The following is a 20,351-nucleotide window of genomic DNA, read 5'->3' on the forward strand; positions in this document are numbered from 1 at the left end:
CCAGAGTATAATTTTCTGATGCTTCAAGACAGTTAAGCAGCTAACTTAAGGCTGCAAATGTGAATGCTGTTAATTTAAGGAATTACTGACATCTATTATTAAAAAAAAAAAAAAAATCTTGGAAGGCTTGGAAGGAGACGATATGTGTTCTTCTCGGAAGACAATTTGACGTCCTGCGAGAGACACTTTAACGTCACACAAGACAAGGCAGTGAGACAAAAGGACAGGCTTTTAAATGATCGACGCGCAGCGCGACATGCAGAACACGCAGCTCGGAAGCAGCAGCAGAAAGACAGCAGCTGATCAGACTGCATCTCCTCAGTGTGCAATCAGGCCCCCCCTTGACAATGCGAGCAGCAAAGATGCGATGTGGCTGGAGCGTATTGCCCCCTAGTTTTATTAAATACATTTAACATATTGTAAGATTAGGTGGCATAGTAGTGCACACTGCCACTTTACAGATCCAGTGTACTAGGTTCACATCCAGACTATGTGAAATTTGTACATTCTCCCTGTGTATATGTGTTTTCCTTCTGGATACTCCAGTTTTCCTCCCATAATCTTAAATACTTGCAGGTTTGGTTCAACTGTTCCAGTATAAGGGCTTGTTTATACTTCATGCTCAGAACGTGTACGCGCCCACATCATAGCTGTCACGCATTCCCAGCATTCATTTGACGCGTCCACTGAGCAGGTCCTCAGAAATTAACGCGACGCGTGTGCGAGTTCCAGTACCAGCAAAAAGTCGGGTGACGCAGTGTGCTAAAAGTCAGAACGTGGCATCAGATTCTCTTGTTTACTATCTACATGTGACAGAAAGCCTCTATGCGGATCCTATGGGATCGATGTGCGTGCCTCCATGTTTGATGAATGGTTTGATGTGGTGAAGCAAAATGCCGACATACAGATGCATTCGTGGTGCTTTTATATTCAAGCGTCGCATACTCCCAATCGTAATGACACGATACATTTTAAAAGTATCACATACCATCTTTTGTGCCGTTTTTTTTTTTTTTGCAACTTCACAACAGCAACATAATGTACAGCGCTGTATTTGAGCCACTGAGAAAAAAAAAATTAAGGACATGGTGAAAATGTGTATTTTGTGATTAAAGTGGAAATTTCAACTTTAATCTCGAAATGTCCGCTTTAACCCCATAGTTTACTTCATCATTAAAGCAGACCGACGTAAACGTCATCCCAGTTTTTAATTGCTACAGCAAGCAGCAATAAATCACCACATAGAACAAATGAAATGTATGATATTCCAACTCTCTGCAAATTTAGAATCTTTAGATTTATACTTGATATCACTTTCATGAAGAAATGCATTAAAGTGTGTATGTTACATTTTACTGATAAATCGTTAATTTCGTTTAACACTAGAATTACCAGAGCCTACGAAAAAACTCGTATATCCGGCCCACCTTAAATCGCTTCTTAAAACCTTTCTCACCTCTCCGCCAGCGTCTTTTGTCATCTAAATGTACTGATAAAGACATGCTGCCAGCAGCTGGCTATTCCATCCCCCCAACGACTTAGAACGTAAACAGGCTTTTCCCAGCTCTTGCCTTGATTGATTACCTGGGAGTGAAGTGGAGTTTTAGAGTAGAAATAATAAGATTGTTATTTGAAACACACGCATTTCATATGTGTTGCATTTCTACAGTAATCTGTGTAAACACATTGTTAAAACAGAAACGTGTTATATAATCTAGTAGCAATTGACAAAATGTAGGCATAAACTATATAATGTATGAAGCCTGAAGTCCAAATATCAAAGAAACACTTTCACAAAAGGTACAAAAAAAAAAGCCACCGCCAAAAAAAACCCGCCTTAGTGTGAGACATTGATATGACTTAACTATCGCTGCTTCCGTGGCGTAACAGTATCAGTCACTGACTGGGAATCAGAAGGTCATAAGTTCGATCCTGCACAACTCCCATTTGAGAAGTGTTCTTATTTTCACTATTTTAGAATAAAAAGATACATTTGATTTCAGTCTGTAACAGCTGGTGTAATTTATGATATTTGTAAAGGTTAGCTTAATTTTTTTTAAATTCACTTTTCATTGTCTCAGTCGCGTTCAGGATCCATCCCTACCACCCCCCACCTGACACTGCTGTTTTTACATAAAGACGCGCTATAGTTCTGCAGTGTATCACGATACGACCGCGTGTTTTTTTCCCCCAATATTGCCAGTCCCCACATGTTGCTGTATGCGGTTTCTTTTGTACTCCAGGACATGCAGAGGAAAGCATAGTAAAGAGCAGTAACTTCAGCGCTATATGCAATCATCAGACACTCCCCATCTGATGCTATTTTCACATAAAGACGCGCTAAAGCCCTGCAGTGTACTTGTGACTGCATTGTCGTACCAATGCTTGCGAACTGAAGTGTCTGCATGCACTTTTCGTGGCATTATACGTGTATTTTTTGAGCATGCCCATGTAGCTCAAACACAGGAACATATGTTGATGTAAAAGTATAACAAAACAAGTGCACTTTTATTCAAGACTATAACTGAAGAAAAAAGAAAGCAAGTTACAGTAGGCGGTTGATATGACAGCTTGCATGGTGAAATGCTAAGAACTGCTGATTTCCATTCTGTGCTATATAACTTAACATTTGAATCTGATGATTGCATATAGCGCTGTCTTGTTTAGTGTGCGCAAGAACATGCAGGTGGCCAGTTGCTGAGTGCTACAACGCACATTTTAAAAAAAGAAAGAGACAAATATATGTGACGTTTTGAAGAAATCATTTTATGACGCGAATAGTACCAATCAGAAAACATCGTCGAAGTAATGCAATATTATTTGAAAACGAACAGCGTCAGGTTGGGTGTGAAGTTATACTGGCGCTGTTTGAGTCAGATCAGAAGCTGAATAAGCTGAAAAAGCTCCTGTTCTGACTCTAAGTAAAAAAGCATGAATTAATCAACAGAAATAACCGCGATTGACATTTTAAAGTTAACGATTTACAGTGCATACCAATTTATAAATTCAATGTCCGTTTGAGGAAAAAAAAAAAACACTTTCTTCAAAGCTGGGAATCGAACTCGCGTCTCTGTGGCACAGTAAGGCAGCGGTGCTCCAAGTCAGCAAACCGTCCTTATAACTTATTTTTTTCAAGATCCATAACACACAGACAGACAGAGCACTGCGTAATACAGAGACAGACAGGCAGAGATATACAAACAAACAGGGAAGGCACATGTACTGAAAGAAAAAGCACTGAATAAGCTCACCCGCTCTAACATCACCCCTCCCCCCCGATCTGACTCTCTAAGCAACAGCGCAAGTACAGACACAAATCAAGTGCATGTGTGTACTGTATAATATTAACAAAAAAAGCAGCTTACTACTGAAAACGGCAAATATAGGAGTGAGTGGGGATCGAACCAGTACTCTTGATCACACTTGGTTTGCGTCTGTACTTGCGCTGTTACTTAGAGAGCCAGATCGGGGGGAGGGGTGATGTTAGAGCGGGTGAGCTTATTCAGTGCTTTTTCTTTCAGTACGTGTGCCTTCCCTATTTGTTTGTATATCTCTGCCTGTCTGTCTCTGTATTACGCAGTGCTCTGTCTGTCTGTGTGTTATGGATCTTGAAAAAAATAAGTTATAAAGACAGTTGTTCATGTTAATTGCAGTCTCAATTGTTAAAAAAATATTTTAAAAGGAGCATCCCACATGAAAATATAACGATCTCATTAACTGACAGTGCATACCAATTTACAAATTTTATGTCCGTTTGAGGTTAAAAACAAAAAAAAAAGAAGTAACACTTTATCCCCAGCGGGGAACTGAACTCATGTTTGTGAGGCAAAGAAAAGCTACTCGGTCTGAGAAGCAAATCTTAGCGCGCTACGCCACAGAAACTGTTATATGGTGTGTGAAGCTTTTGTGGAAGTGTTTATTTGATCTTAGGAACTCAGGCTTTACACATTCTACATTTTGTAACATTTATTACTAAAATATGAAAAAGTTTCTGTTTTAGCAATGTGTTTACACAGATTACTGTAGAAACGGAACACGCATGAAATGCAAGTATTCCAAATAGCGATCTATTATTTCTATTCTAAAACTCCAGCAGTTCAGTCACTCCCAGGTAATCAAACAAGGCATGAGCTGGGAAAACTTAGTGAACGTTCTGCGACGGTGGGGGATGGAATAGCCGGCTGCTCGCTGCTCCTCTTAATCGGCACATTTAGAAGACAAAAGAGAGGTGAGAACGGTTTTAAGGTGGGCCGGATCTACGAGTTTTTTCGTAGACTCTGGTAATTCTAGTGTTAAATAACAAATACTGTTAATAATTACACACATGGGGGTGACACGGTGGCAGAGCGGTAGCACTGCTGTCTCGCAGGGAGTCATGTTGCTGGTATTCCCTCCTTGGATTCTACACTGTGCTCCGGTTTCCTTCCAAAGATATGCAGATTTGGTGCCGCTAAAATGACTCCAGTGTGTGCTTATATTCACCTTGCAATGAGCTGAAGCCCTGTCCAGGGATTGTTTCTGCCTCGTGCCCAATGCTTGCTGGAATGGACACATCCCTGGATTGATGGAGGGCTTCATGGGAGTGGAAATTTGGTGCTGCCCTGTTGGGATTCGTGGGTGCCGCCAGGAAGTGCTGGGCCTTGGAGAGCAGCTCTTCCACCACACCCAGAAGTGCTGCCAGCAGTATGTCAACGAGCACCTGGAGCACTTCTGAGTGACCTGTATAAGGGGCCAGCAAGCAGTATTCTAGGAGCCAGAGTCGGGAGGAGGATAAAAGAAGGACTGAGAGATAAAGAGAAAATAAGAAAGCAAAAGATAAAAAGTAAAGAAGGTGTGTGTTTGGGCTGTTGGGGACACTGTAAATAAAATTCATGTTAGCTTTTGGACGTGCCTCTAGCGTCTGTGTCAGGTTAGCGCAGGGGTGACCAACTCCAGTCCTGGAGGGCCGCAGTGGCTGCAGGCTTTCATTCTAACCCTTTTCCTAATTAGTGATCTGTTTTTGCTGCTAATTAACTTCTTTTGAATTAATTTTACTTGACTTGGTTTTTGAGAAATGTTTCCCTGAATTTCTTCATCGTTCCTCTGAATTGCTTAATTTCTTTCCTTAAATGGCACCCAAACAAAAGTGAAATGTGAAGTGAGTGAGCCAACAGAAGAGCAATTAAGTCAGGGCCTCAAACTCCAACCAATATCACTCCAACCAGTTCCTTAATGAGGCGCTGAGTCTTGTCTTTAATTAAACCCATTCTTTAATTCCATGGCTTGTTGCTGCTCTAATTGTGCAATAGCAGACAAACTGGTCACAGTTTGCTGGTCCTGTTTTGGCTCATTTTGTATCTTATTATTGTTTGGCTGCTAATTAAGGAAAAAGAAACAATTGAGGGGTCTGAGTCTTCAAGAGCAAGTCAATTAAAATGAATTCAAAAGAAGTTAATTAGCAGCAAAAACAGGTCACTAATTAAGAAAAGGATTAGAATGAAAACCTGCAGCCACTGCGGCCCAGCAGGACTGGAGTTGGGCACCCCTGGGTTAGCGCGTTATAGCGCCATCTATCTTTCACACATTACATTTTAAATTGATAATTTTATGACTCCAAATTAGCCAGGTACGAGAGTGATCGTAAAAATGACCTGCAAATGACTGTGACTGGCATTTATTTCAGGTTTATTTTCTGCACTGCACGGGATGGCTTTGGTAACAGTTTTTGTAATGTACTAAATAGTTTCCCAAGTTGAAATGATTAATGTTATGTTTAACATTGACTTTCCCAGAAATATAATTTTGCACATCCTAAACAGCCTACATCTACGTACAAAGTGTTGTGGGGCAATCAGGGGAAAGAGAGAGAATTTCTGCACTCTAATAAAAGTGAAACCCACATATGCATTTTTAAACAACATAACCAGAAGATAAATATTTTGACAATAAACCATTAAGTTATTTAATTATCATTCGCCAAATGTCACCAAAACAGATTTTGAGCAAATTGTTTAGACTTTTTGCTAATATGTGACCAAGGGGAAGAAAAGCTAGGCATAGATCACCTGAACAGAAAAAACACATACTGATAGCGGATCACATAACTATACCTGAAAAATCATCTCTTACTTCTGCAACTGATAACTGCCACACAAGTTGCCCATGTATCAGAATTCTATGTGCATTTTACAGTCATAAGACAAAACAAAATGATACAGCCTTCAAATCCATATATTTTACTTATTAACTGCATGAAATCCTGGTGTTAATGTAAGAGAACAAGAATGCGAATCTATACATTTTTTTTAACCTGCTGACTCTTACTGCAGGAATACATCAAATCAGAGCTTATTAGAAATAGGCACAAGGCAGGATAAACACCCTGGATAAAATTCCAGTCCAATGCATTACAGAGAAATATACCAACAAAATAATTCAATATAATTTATTGTCATTGCAGCTAATATTTTGGAAAATTAACAAAATGAAAAGCATTTGTTGCCTGTCACACTGAAGCAGAAACTTGAAGGGACAAAACATTATATGGTAAAATGATGTAGCATAAAAAAACATTAAAAACAACTATGACAATAAAATCAATAAATAAGCAAGTCTAACAAGAAGTAATTGGGAGACATTCAGGGCAATGCCCTTGAGTGGTTTGCAGGCTACAATAGAAGCAGGCTCCTTTAGCCTCAGCTTTGGTTTAACTTATCTCCTAAAGCACGCTATTACCTGCAGGGTAGCATAGGGGTCTATTCATGGATCAATTCTTTTTCTTTGTATATGTTGCCACTTTGCACTATTCTAAAAAGAAAAGTATAGCATTCTGTAGCACTGTTACATGGATGATACCCAGGATATACATTCCTCTGAAACCCAATGAGAAGGATACTTCTGCTACTTACTGTAGCTACCTTGAGGATATCAAATGTCGGATAGCTTCTAACTTGCTTCAACTAAAATTAAAAAATTATTCTTTTTCACCCACATTTATACTATCAACAGTAGCCCACTAATCCTATAAATCAGGTGTCACACCATTCTTAATTCAAATCTGATGAGATAAATGCCATAGTTAAAAGCAGATTTTTTCATTTTAGAGACAATTAGGTTAAGCCATTACTGTATTTTATTGATTTGCAAATGCTAAATAATGCTTTTGTTTCATCCACGTTAGACTAATGTAACTCCCTCTATACTGGTGTTTGCAACTCATCTCTGTCCCACCTAGAGTTAATTCAAATGCTGCTGCCCAAGTTTTGACTGGCACCAAAACAAATTCACATTTTACCCATGTTTGCTTCTCTCCATTGGCTCCCTGTGATTTACTGAGTGCATTTTAAGATTTTTATTGGTTGTGTTTAAAATTTACATGGATTTCCTATTCACCGACCAGGTTTCTTAAGGTTCTCTCATCAAGTATTACAGAGTGGTCCATGCACACACTCATAGTTTAGGTGCGTCAGTGCCTATGCTGTAATGGGTTCTCATTTTTAGAACACCCTGCCCCTGCACCACAAAACAAGATCAACCCATACAGTGGATTTAAATCTCAATTAAAAACTTATTTTTATTCACTTGAGTTTTAATCACATTGAGCGTAATTACATGCACTTTAATAAACCGGTTTCAAATATGTCATGTACAGTGGTGTGAAAAACTATTTGCCCCCTTCCTGATTTCTTATTCTTTTGCATGTTTGTCACACAAAATGTTTCTGATCATCAAACACATTTAACAATTAGTCAAATATAACACAAGTAAACACAAAATGCAGTTTGTAAATGGTGGTTTTTATTATTTAGGGAGAAAAAAAAATCCAAACCTACATGGCCTGTGTGAAAAAGTAATTGCCCCCTGAACCTAATAACTGGTTGGGCCACCCTTAGCAGCAATAACTGCAATCAAGCGTTTGCGATAACTTGCAATGAGTCTATTACAGCGCTCTGGAGGAATTTTGGCCCACTCATCTTTGCAAAATTGTTGTAATTCAGCTTTATTTGAGGGTTTTCTAGCATGAACCGCCTTTTTAAGGTAATGCCATAGCATCTCAATTGGATTCAGGTCAGGACTTTGACTAGGCCACTCCAAAGTCTTCATTTTGTTTTTCTTCAGCCATTCAGAGGTGGATTTGCTGGTGTGTTTTGGGTCATTGTCCTGTTGCAGCACCCAAGATCGCTTCAGCTTGAGTTGACGAACAGATGGCCGGACATTCTCCTTCAGGATTTTTTGGTAGACAGTAGAATTCATGGTTCCATCTATCACAGCAAGTCTTCCAGGTCCTGAAGCAGCAAAACAACCCCAGACCATCACACTACCACCACCATATTTTACTGTTGGTATGATGTTCTTTTTCTGAAATGCTGTGTTCCTTTTACGCCAGATGTAACGGGACATTTGCCTTCCAAAAAGTTCAACTTTTGTCTCATCAGTCCACAAGGTATTTTCCCAAAAGTCTTGGCAATCATTGAGATGTTTCTTAGCAAAATTGAGACGAGCCCTAATGTTCTTTTTGCTTAACAGTGGTTTGCGTCTTGGAAATCTGCCATGCAGGCCGTTTTTGCCCAGTCTCTTTCTTATGGTGGAGTCGTGAACACTGACCTTAATTGAGGCAAGTGAGGCCTGCAGTTCTTTAGACGTTGTCCTGGGGTCTTTTGTGACCTCTCGGATGAGTCGTCTCTGCGCTCTTGGGGTAATTTTGGTCGGCTGGCCACTCCTGGGAAGGTTCACCACTGTTCCATGTTTTTGCCATTTGTGGATAATGGCTCTCACTGTGGTTCGCTGGAGTCCCAAAGCTTTAGAAATGGCTTTATAACCTTTACCAGACTGATAGATCTCAATTACTTCTGTTCTCATTTGTTCCTGAATTTCTTTGGATCTTGGCATGATGTCTAGCTTTTGAGGTGCTTTTGGTCTACTTCTCTGTGTCAGGCAGCTCCTATTTAAGTGATTTCTTGATTGAAACAGGTGTGGCAGTAATCAGGCCTGGGGGTGGCTACGGAAATTGAACTCAGGTGTGATACACCACAGTTAGGTTATTTTTTAACAAGGGGGCAATTACTTTTTCACACAGGGCCATGTAGGTTTGGATTTTTTTTCTCCCTAAATAATAAAAACCATCATTTAAAAACTGCATTTTGTGTTTACTTGTGTTATATTTGACTAATGGTTACATGTGTTTGATGATCAGAAACATTTTGTGTGACAAACATGCAAAAGAATAAGAAATCAGGAAGGGGGCAAATAGTTTTTCACACCACTGTATATACCCTTATATTGATCTCTGAGAAACCAGGTTAACAGACATATATTTCTCCGCAAGAAAACTAGTCATGTGGCCATGTAAACCCTTAACTGGATTACAATTACTTATTCTGTGGTCTGCACATCTGATTTACTCTGCTAACCACTGCCTGTACAAGTGTTTTCTTCGTACACACTTTCAACAACCATGGGTAAGAAATGATGGAAGATTCCACAAATACAAATTTCTTAAGGCAAATGCTCAGGCAAGCGCATTATTTCCTCTTCTAATCCCAGGAACAGTGTTGGGGGTGGTGGCCTTGATTAAGTGAATAATTACTATGTGACAGGAACAAGAATAGCTTGTAGGGGTAAGGTGGTCAGAAGCACTTTTTAGAGGGGGGGGGGTAGGTTGTCAGCTTCTGGAAAAGGGAGGTTTGTTAAGAACAAGGAAAAAATGGGAAATGATCATTATTTCATGCGCAAGCCCAGGTTTCATCCAATATTTTCCACTTCCTGAGGCTATGCTAATATTTACGTTGTTACCTTTGTATGTGTATTTACATGTGGGCAGTGTACTTGAGGAAAAGTAGAAAATGAATCAAATCTTCAAAGTGGTACGCCTTCCATTACAGATGTTACTGAACTTATGGGAGGAAATGCACCTAATGTTCAGTGGTGTTGCCAGCATTGTGTCACTTCTTCACAGCTATGAAGCCCTCATATTATGATCCATTTTACATTGTGAGGTTCAAAAAAAACTTTCCTGAAGACCTCACTCAGCAGAAGGAAAACACCAATCTCAAATGTCTCAAGACTGCCTCTGCACTAGACCCCAGGTTCAAGGACCTAAATTGTCTCCCCATCTACTGTGACAACAGGGAAACAGCCACCAACGAAGAAGAAGAAGATCCTGTTACTTTCATCTTCTGACACAGATACAAAGATTAATCTACACAAAAAAGTCTAGACAGATGGACGAGTGCCCTATGCAGTGTTGGTCAAAAAGAAAAAAGTCTCAAGCCAGGCTAGCACACATCACACGCAAGTACCTCTCATCACCTCCAACGACAGTGCTTTGTGAAAGATTTCTCATCCTTTCAAGACACATCACCCAGAAAAAGGGGACCGCTTTGTCTTCTGTTAATTTAAACAGACTGGGATGTCTGAGTAGCTGACTTAATTTAAAATAGTAGTAGGTCTGCTTCTAAGCATTTTAAAAATTCAGCAAAACTTCCATTTTATACCCTTTTTCCTACTGCAAAGACTAACCTATTGAGAGACTGAACAGTTTAACACAAGATTTTTTGTTGTTGTTATTTTTGTAGGTACTTATGATACATTTCCCTCGCTTTCTTATTGCCCTCTTTTCATCTTGCCTTTTAGGAAGGCATTCAAGTTCAGGTTGTACTTAGGATTTCTTTAAAAGTTCATGTTTCGGTTCATTGTTTAATTATAAACTGGTCCACTATTTGTTTTTTAATTTGTGTTGATTCTACATTAAATTTGTGATTCAGTGTGTATTTACCTAATGATTTATGTACTTGCAGTGTGATTACATGTTTTAATGATAGATGCGATTAATCAAGATTAATAAAATACAACATGACTAATCAGTTATTTTTTTAATCAAATCACAGACCTTTAACACACACACACACACACACACACACACATATATATATATATATATATTTTGTACTTATCTCTCTATTATAATAAAAACAATCTTGGGACAAGACAAGACTAATCCTGTGACGAGACGTGACTCTTGAAAGAGACTTTTTGGAAGGAAGTCCTGTGAGACGGAGACTTTTACCATGAGATTCTTTCACGTCAAGACATACTTGCAACCTATGGAAGAAAGTCACACGAGACGAGACTTTTGCCATGAGATTCTTTCAAGTCACGCCCTACTTACAACTATTTTCAAACAAGACAACGGTCATCTGGTACATTCCAGCACTTAACCAGGGGGGTATTTTCCGTACGTTGCTTAAATCATCCGAGATCAGATTCCTCATCTTGGATGAGTTAATGCCAGTGAAACTCATCCGGGATAAGTCGGTTTTTCAAACGCAGCCGTGTAGTAAATTAGTCTAGCTCAGGGGTGGGCAGATTCAGTCCTGGAGGGCCGCAGTGGTTGCAGGTTTTTGTTCCAACCCAGTTGCTTAATTCAAAACCAACCCTGGTCAATTATTTAATTGCATGGGTTGCTAGTGCTTTAACTCTGCCATGCAGGTCATTCTCATATCCCAGATTTATTTTCCTTTCTAAGGATATCATCCAAATGATTTGAAGTCTAAAACAGATGAGTAATTCTCAGTGCTTCACTTTTTTCTCTTCACTTTCCTTCCAAGTATTTAATTAAACCATGCATGATAAATACACACAGGTGTAAATGAAAATAATCTAAATGGAGAAATGCTGGTTTCTTTTGTCATTTGCATGGTATTGCTAATTAGGAGCAATTAAAAACCAAGAATACAGCTGTTTAAGACTAAAATAAGCAATAAGGGTTCAAAATCTTAACGAGCGAAACAACTAAAGTGAAGCTGAAGTGTTACTTGAGCAATAAGGGCTTCTTATTAAGCAATTGGGTTGGAGCAAAAACCTGCAGCCACTGCGGCCCTCCAGGACTGAATCTGCCCACCCCTGGTCTAGCTGGATCTAATCATCTGAGATGAATGCGTGTGCCTGCACTGATTGAAAAGCTCATATATACGGAGTCTAGAAAACATGATCAGCAAGTCTTTGATAGGCTGTAACAAAATGACGTGCATTTTATTTCACACAAGCGGAGCAGGACCTTTTATTCGAAGGACATGAAGAATTTCAAAATTTAATATGCACAAGGGGCAACACTGCAAAAGCAGCCCAAACCAGAAAAGATGGCTGGCAAAAAGTGGCCGACAAATTAAACGCTAAGTAGTGTGCATTGTACTTACTGAATGAAGCATGGAATCATTTCCTATGTGTCAGATTAATTATTATTTAATATGTGTATGTCATAATTCCAGATCAAACGTGAGAACATGGGAACAGGTTAAAGTGAAGTACAAGAATATACTTCAAACTGGTAAATATTGGTAAATAACTATTTAAAGAATTGTTGACAAAAATAATCATATATAATATAAAAAACATAAATTTTAAAGCTAATAAGAAGGTAGACAAGCAAAAAACAGGTGAAGGTCCACGTGGTCCAGACCTAACCCCAGCAGAAGAGTTGGCTATCCAGCAAAATGCCCATCGCCCTGTTTCCGAGTGCATTCCAGGGGGAAGGTCCTCCCCAGAACCAGTGGCAGGATGCAGTGGTCACTTTATTTCAGGTAAAGGATGGTCATTGCATATATTTGTCCAAAATGTGTGCCATAGGTATGTTCCATATAGCCCTCATTTTTTTGTTGGGTCAGTTGTAGGGAAGGTCATATCCCTAGATATTGACAAAGGTCAAATATTTGATGAAGACACTGTGTCTGATTATTCATCAGGAGGAGAGGTACTTTTTCCAAATAATGTTTGATCAAACTCCATTCTGATCAGTCCCATGTGCCCCAATCACATTTGGAAATCCTGGGTAATGAGAATGTTAGGCTGATTGTGAGATTCTTCATGGAACCGTGGGTGTTTTTGCCTGTGTATTACCTACCTGCAATGGCATGAAACGCCTCTTTTATTGTCTGCACACGCAGGTGTCCAGGAAACACTATGAAAACCCGAAGGAAATATTACAGAGCCAAACAGACTTTACGAATTGCCTGGCAAACTGCACTTTTACATAGATTTTCCACATCACCTACAGTATATAGAAAAAGTGCCGCTTGTAAAAAAAAAAAACCTCAAAGCAATGCATACTGTCTGTGTGGTTGTGAGAGCCCAACTTCGCCTAGTTTGACTTCAAATATAAGGTGCTAATAAATTTTTGAGGTACAATATTCCCCCTCGGTTAAAGTGGTATCTTTCGAAAAGAATTTCCTCCGGGAGCAATAAAGGATCTCGCCAATTGCGCAAAACCCTCTCTATATGAAATTCTATTCTTATAATTTGCGCACCAATATCAATTGGTTGCTCATTCATGAATGGTGAAGCCATGACTGAATTCCATGCACGTACACTGATTAAGTGTGTGAGGTAATCCTTGTTTACATAGAACAATGGATTTGGATGTGCTGCTATGACAACACATCCAGCAAGAGTTTCGAAAAACCAACAGATCCAGGATCATGCCAAAGCATCAACAATTACATCCGGCTAAACGAGTAATCCATGTACAAAAAATACCCTCCAGGGAGAACACCAATCCATTAAAGGGCTTACTTATGAACACACACACACACACTTAAGAAGATCCAGTTTAGAATCAACCATTCATCTAAATAGGCAGCAAGAAACGATGAAGTCAAACGAATTAATGTGAAAATTGTCAATCGGTTACATGGCAAATTGATAATCAATAGACTATGCTAAAGCAGTTGGTGGTGATCGTGCAGAATATGAAAACATCAACTTACAATATTCCAAAGAATAACTACAACTGTTAACACCATCTGGTCTTCCACCGGCCGAATTACTGTTGAAAGAAGGATGTATCGTAATGTTATTGCGTAATTTATGCATGAGTGATGGACTATGAAAAGCAACAAGATTAGTTGTATTCAAAATTGGTCGAACAATTCTAACATGTTAAATTTTAACAGGTGACAAGAAAGGTAATGTAGTACATATTCCGCGAATAACAGACACAAAAGGAGATCTTGATATGCCATTTGTATTAAAACGTTTACAGTTTCCCGTGAGAATAGCTTTTGCTATGACAAATAACAAAACACAGGGACAAACACTCGAAAAAGTCGGTTTATTTATTAGAGAGAAAGAAACAATATTCACTCACGGGGACTTATACGTTGCCATGTCACAATGTAAATCCAAACACCGAATCAAAATTCAATGTGATCTTGAAGAGCAGTTAATTCCAAATATTGCTTTAACTGAAGTTTTAAAGTAAAAGTGAAAATAATGCATATGTAACAATTTCCATGAAAATAACAATCTCTTTAAATTGTAAATCCAGTTAACCAAACCTGGGGGTTGGCGAGCGAAGCGAGCAGGGGGAGGAGCCCCCTAGTTTATTCAAAGAATTTCTGAAAAAAGCCAAATTTGACCCTTTAGGAAAACAAAGTTCTCTATTTATTATAAAACACAAGCAAATTATCACAATAGGTTGTGTTTCTGGTCAGTTTCATGAAGGTTCATATATGGGTTTTGGATTTAATAACTAATGCTAGCCACTCAAATGTTTAGTTTTTCATACAAAAGAAAATGTTTGTAATGCATCATGTTTTATAATAAGTAACTATATAACACACTAACTGTGTTACCTAGCTTTGCCCAGGAAATTTTGTAAAACAAAGGGCTTCAGTTATAGACCATCTGTGAATCAGGTGTACCAGACTAACTTGTGTGTGCAATATTTGTACTTTAAAGAAAGGGCTAATATTATTGGCAGGTAGCACAGAGGTTAAGGTTTTGGATCTAGGACTTCAAACCCTTAGGTTGTAGGTTCAAATCCTGGTTCTAACACTATGTGACCATTACCAAATCACTTCACCTTCCTGTGTTCCAAATGGAAAAACAAAAGAAATGTAACCAATCGTATCTAAAAGTTGTAAGTCGGCTTAAATAAAGGTACCTGTCAAATAATAATTAAAAAATAAGTCACTGGTACAGTTTACTCTGAAACATGCTATATACACAGTTGTCTAAGAGTAGTACATTCCTGCATTGAGATCAATTCCTGCACTTCCTTGTGATTTTACTTTTGTTGATGGGTCATCAAAAAGCAAATATTCTGTAACCATAGAAATAATGTGAAATTTGAGTATATGTTATTATTATTAAATATTTACGATTGTTTTAACATCATTAACTAAAGTTTTTTTTCTGTGATTTTCATCAGTTGTATATGTTCCTTCTTTAAAGTCAGTTAATGCAAATGTATATATGAAGAATTTTAGTAAGCAGTAGGGTGGGGCATCCACATTCAAAGTAAGCAGACGTACACATAAATATAAATGATTTCAGAGGGAGGGATGGTTCAAAATCTGTAGATACGAAAGTATATTACAATGGAGTAGCTCACTGGGGACCCGCCAAGTGTACACTGATGCTGTTGGTCAAGAAATGTTTCTAGGATTTGCAGGTATTCAGTTTAAGACACCTCTTTGATTGTCCTGAGATGTCTTACATGTATATAAAATTGAAGAGATTTTTGGTAGGGTCCCTTTGGGCTTTTGCATACATTTATATAATGGTGTGACATTGATAAGGGGCTATATTGTATTGGATGGACAAAAAGATCACAGGCTTACCACTGCTGACCATGTATATAATAAATGAAAAGATCGGCAATTAAGCCTCTGAAGTCCCTACTCCCCTCTCAATGCCACTGTGTCACTAGAAGCTTGTTTTGGATTAGAGAATACCATTTCAGCCTCTGTTTCTCTCTGTCCTTCCCTTTTTATTTCTGGCACAGCAACATCTATTCTCACAGCTACAGAGCCTGGCATTCTCACTGGAGCTCTATAGTGAGTTTGCTAACCATTTAGTTTGGCATCTTTCTTCAGCTATGTCAAACTTTCGCCCTGCATTTCAGACCTCATTAGAAATACCAAACGTGATCAGATCACTCATTTCCTGTCCAGCATACCACCCCCTCTTCAGTCACCTGTCCATCCTGTTGGTTAATGCTGCTGTCCAGCCTGTCAGTCACTTCTGCTTAATCACACTCTTAGAAGCTGCGTTGAGCATGTACATTAGCATATTAATGAATTAATAAACACTAACAAAAAAAAACATGGATTAGCTAATTTTTTTCTGTAATGTCACCAAATTTCAATCAAATCAGTCAAAGACTTTTTGAGATTCTAGGCTATTTAATTATCCAGATGGTCAAGGTGGATGACTTGTTACCCCTAAATACTGATATATCAAAATGTCCTTTCTTACTGGATACCTACTGACCTAGATGTACCATCTTTCCAAATTTCAGCTGACTAAACAGGAAATATTGTTTTTGTGATGATTGAGCGACTCATTCAATCAAACTTGGTATTTATGTATATAGTTGTTTTGTAAGTAATGTAAAAGTTAATTTTTAAAGTAAATGTTGGCCACACTGCTCAGGAGACTCCAACTCCATGCGTATTTTCGGATTCAGAGCAGCCAATGAGGACAATTAACTCTTTGTTGTGCAGTTCAATGAAATCACAGAGTTTTGCCAAAGGAGAACTCAATAATTGGACTTCAACGTCTAAATGGGGATATTTAAGAAACAAGGTTTCTGTCCTAACCTGGTTACTCAGTCTTTTCCCAGTTTTGTGTGTACATGTAATTGAACTCATTAATGGGCTAGTTTTAACTTTTGCTTTGCTATTCATATATTGCATGACTTACTTACAGATATATTCTGCTGTATTTTTCAAGATCCAAGCCATGATATAAAAATCAATTCATTCATTTTCTAACCCCCACTCACCCACTTCAAAGTTGTAGAGAGCTGGTCAAAATCCTGGCAGCATATGGCACAAGACGTAACAGTTCGACGTAACAGTTCAGTAAAGCACACATCCAAAATTAGCCATTCTAGGCCAATTTACAGTTTGCATTAGCATAACTTGCATCATTTTCATATTTAATAGATTGCAGAGTCACTGTGCCATCATATACTGTATAAATTATCACCACAAATTGAGCTGACTGGGTAACAATGTGGTCAATTTTCTCAGAGGCATGTCTTCAAAAGTTAAACCTGAAATCACAAAGTGATTGCAGACTCAAATCTTGTTCAGGTTTACTGTGTGACCTATCCATGGCAAAGACAGCAATTCTGTTTTACCTTTTGTAGGTTCATATATCCACATGTTTACATCCAAGTAATGTTTCTTCTGTATCGATTATCATAATCCTTTGGTTTGCATTTGTGTCTACTTCTGTAAAAGCCTTGTGATATACTCTAGTAAAGATTCTACACAAAAATAATTTAAGTCACTAGCCACATAAAAATGCTTTTGCACTGTTTGCCCAAAATAAAATTAAATACAACACTAAATGAAAGCTGCTATACAAAATAACTAATAAACAACATTCCTCAACCTTTTAAAAGCAACTAGCAAGAAAACTAAGATGCTAAGCAACAGCATCAGACCTAAATTTCAAATAAATGGTTATGCTGAAGGTCTTATTTTTGGACCTTTCTGTCTGGATATTCTATGCATGACTATTATAAACAAATACACAAAATGTATATTTTATGTAGTTTTTAAAAATGCAGGTTATGTCTAGTTTTTTTAAATAACATATCTGGTAATACAAGTTGTCGTTAAATGTGGTTTAGTAGCCTCCGTCCTACATTATATACTTGTAACCAGAAGGTAAGGAACTTTACTCACCGATGCACCTTCTTTTAACCCGTTTCACACAGCTTCAAACGATGTGTATGCCAGCCTATGACATTTGTTCTATTTTTGATTAAACGTAGTTTAGTGTGAAATTAATCGTATTATATAATTAGATTCTTTTAATTCCTCTTCTTTATGCCTGAGTCACCAAAGCCAAATCCCTGTGTTAGAGTTGCATCAGCACTGACAAAAACGGTTGGAAGGATTTGCAGCAGACGACCACTTTTTCAAATCATTTCATGTTCGCCGATGCCAAGATTTATGACAAACGTATACAGCAAATCTCTGCTCAGGAGAAAAGTATGCGCCGCGCACAGCCGGCTGTCAACTGCCACCTCAAAACATCATCATCATCATGTACCGTAAACCTATCTTCCACAATAAAATGCAGTCAATTTCAATAACTCAATTTTCCATTTGTGGGTTTTATGAATCCCTTAACAATCACAGCAACATCTAAAAAAGTTAAAAAGACGTTTTTTATGGTCGACAAAAACTTTTGGGCCGCTTTCCGGCATTTCTAATAACAAATGCAACACCTCCTATCCAACTATTCGCCGCCTCGACACATAAATATTTTGGTTTTCATTTAAAAAATATCTTGTTGCTTTAATGAAAATGCGTACATCAGTTTTATTGCGAACACCGAAGCAACTTGTTTTTCCCATTTTTTTTTCTTTACAAATGCTCAAGTCTTACCCAACTGCGTCCGTGGGCACTTCATAGACGTTGCACCTTCCGCCATTTTCAGCTGACTGTGCGCCAGGGCGGAATCTCGGCAACGCGCTTTGCGCGAACCCGGCAAAGAAGTGCGCAATGGGGAAGGAGGCGGACGGAGGGCGGGGAGAAGTGGCGCGCCACCTTTAGACAGAGGGGGAAGTGTGGTGTTAAAGTTGGCAAATTCTATTGAAACATTTCATATGATTTATTTATTATTATTTCCAATATTTTGTATAATCCTCCTCCAAACCTGCACACACTGATGTTTTTTTTTATTGTTCTTACTTCTTATAGCTGGGCTGTCGTGTTCTTCACGCGAGATGTGGAAATATAAGCGGTTTTGATAGTCGGTATTCTGTAATTGAGTGTTCTATCTGTTCTACGGTAAGTAAATACGTGTTCACTGTGAAAACGATAAAAGGTGGATAGCTAAAACAACAGCCTTGCTACCTATCTAGGTTTTCGGCATATTCAAATATACGGGAACTTTGCTTATATTTGCATAGTCAGCAGGTAAGACGTATGAAATAGATCCAAGTAACAAAATGCTGTAATTACAAAGCAGTTTGGTGATGTTTTGAGAAAATGAAAGGCCTAATTAACAATACAGTTTGTGTGACTGAAGAATGGCTGCTTCAACTCCAGGGTGCACCAGTGGTCATCTGAGAAAGGTGTATTTGCTGATTTTTACTGAACTATCCCTCCATTTATTGTCAAACCAGCATCATCCTGCCACACTGTGAGAAAAGTCAGGAATCAGTCTTGGATGGGACACCAGTCCATTACAGTTCATACTCACTCATGCTGCTGGCAATTACACTGACACAAATAGGTTTGGGCTATGAAAGTAAAACTACAGTGGTTAAATAAATAGTCACACAGACACTGGAAAATCATTCTGGATTTACACAAATACTATTCTGGCCATGGTTTCAGCCCAAGACTAAAGACGTGAGGCAGTAATACTGGGCCACTGTATGATTCTTGTATGTAACTACCCAAACTTATCAGTAATAGAATTTTGTGTAGGCTATATGAGTTCTTATTGGGTAGTTTTCCCATTCCCAGTCCTCATACCCCAAAGATTATGCTATGCCCTTGACTTGAGAGTTGGACATAATTTTCTTGAGTGTTCTTCAAAACACTTCTGCATGAAATATAAATGTTCTGAGCATGTGTTAACATGTATAATGTAACTAGTTCCCAAATACTTGCTATTAATTTGAAATTTAATTGCCCTAGTTAGTGTGATATGAGTGGGTGGTCATTTTTTGTAGCAACCCCTATAGTGGTTTGCTCCTGTCTTGTGGTGTAGCCAAAGGTATAGACTTTTGCATCCCATGATCATGACATGGAAAGAGTTGGTGTGATGGATGGATAGCTCTCTGTCAGTTTCATTGTGGCTAGAATTCTGATTACCAGAGCCAGAACTTGCTTTAGTTTGGCTGCAAGCACAGTTATTTTCATTGAAGTTTTCGTTTTTCTTTTGGGGCCTATGTTGTCCTTCCATACAGTCCAACAGACATGTTATTAAATTATGCCACATACTGGTATGAGTTCCTGCTATGTGGCAGTTGCTAATGAGGTTTTTTCTCTCTGTGTCACTGTCTAAGAATACGTAGGTATAGGAAATCAATAGATGATTACCATTAGTCTGGTGATAACTCCATTTGGAACTTTTGATTTGCAGTATGTGTTCTTTGTGAAGTTTGCCTGTTCTTCCTACTGTTACTTGTTCTCAACATGGTTGATTTGCAGCACTTAATGAGTGCTTGATTATATTAAAGTGTATATTGTTATAACATGGAATCCTTTCCCAGGAGGACCCATGGCTTACATCCATTGCTGCAAGATCCTACATTGGACTTTCTAATAAGAAAATGGTTGACACAATTCTATAATCAAAGTGACAGCACTGCACAATGACAAAATATCAAAGAAACAAAG

At 38.4% G+C, this 20,351-nt stretch overlaps 1 protein-coding gene across 12 annotated transcripts in view; it reads right to left on the reverse strand.

Moving 5' to 3' along the window:
• Positions 1-18,500, reverse strand: part of map7d3 (MAP7 domain containing 3) — a 158,898-nt gene extending 140,398 nt beyond the window's left edge. For all 12 annotated transcript variants that reach the window (XM_051935178.1, XM_051935177.1, XM_051935174.1 and 9 more), the window contains exon 1: positions 18,384-18,500. In XM_051935178.1, the coding sequence (XP_051791138.1) occupies positions 18,384-18,429 (46 nt within the window). In that variant the 5' untranslated portion in view covers positions 18,430-18,500. The remainder of the gene's footprint in view (positions 1-18,383) is intronic.
• Between the last annotated feature and the right edge of the window lie 1,851 nt (positions 18,501-20,351).

The sequence above is a fragment of the Erpetoichthys calabaricus genome, chromosome 12, assembly GCF_900747795.2.
Source record: "Erpetoichthys calabaricus chromosome 12, fErpCal1.3, whole genome shotgun sequence".
NCBI classification, from domain to species: domain Eukaryota; kingdom Metazoa; phylum Chordata; class Cladistia; order Polypteriformes; family Polypteridae; genus Erpetoichthys; species Erpetoichthys calabaricus.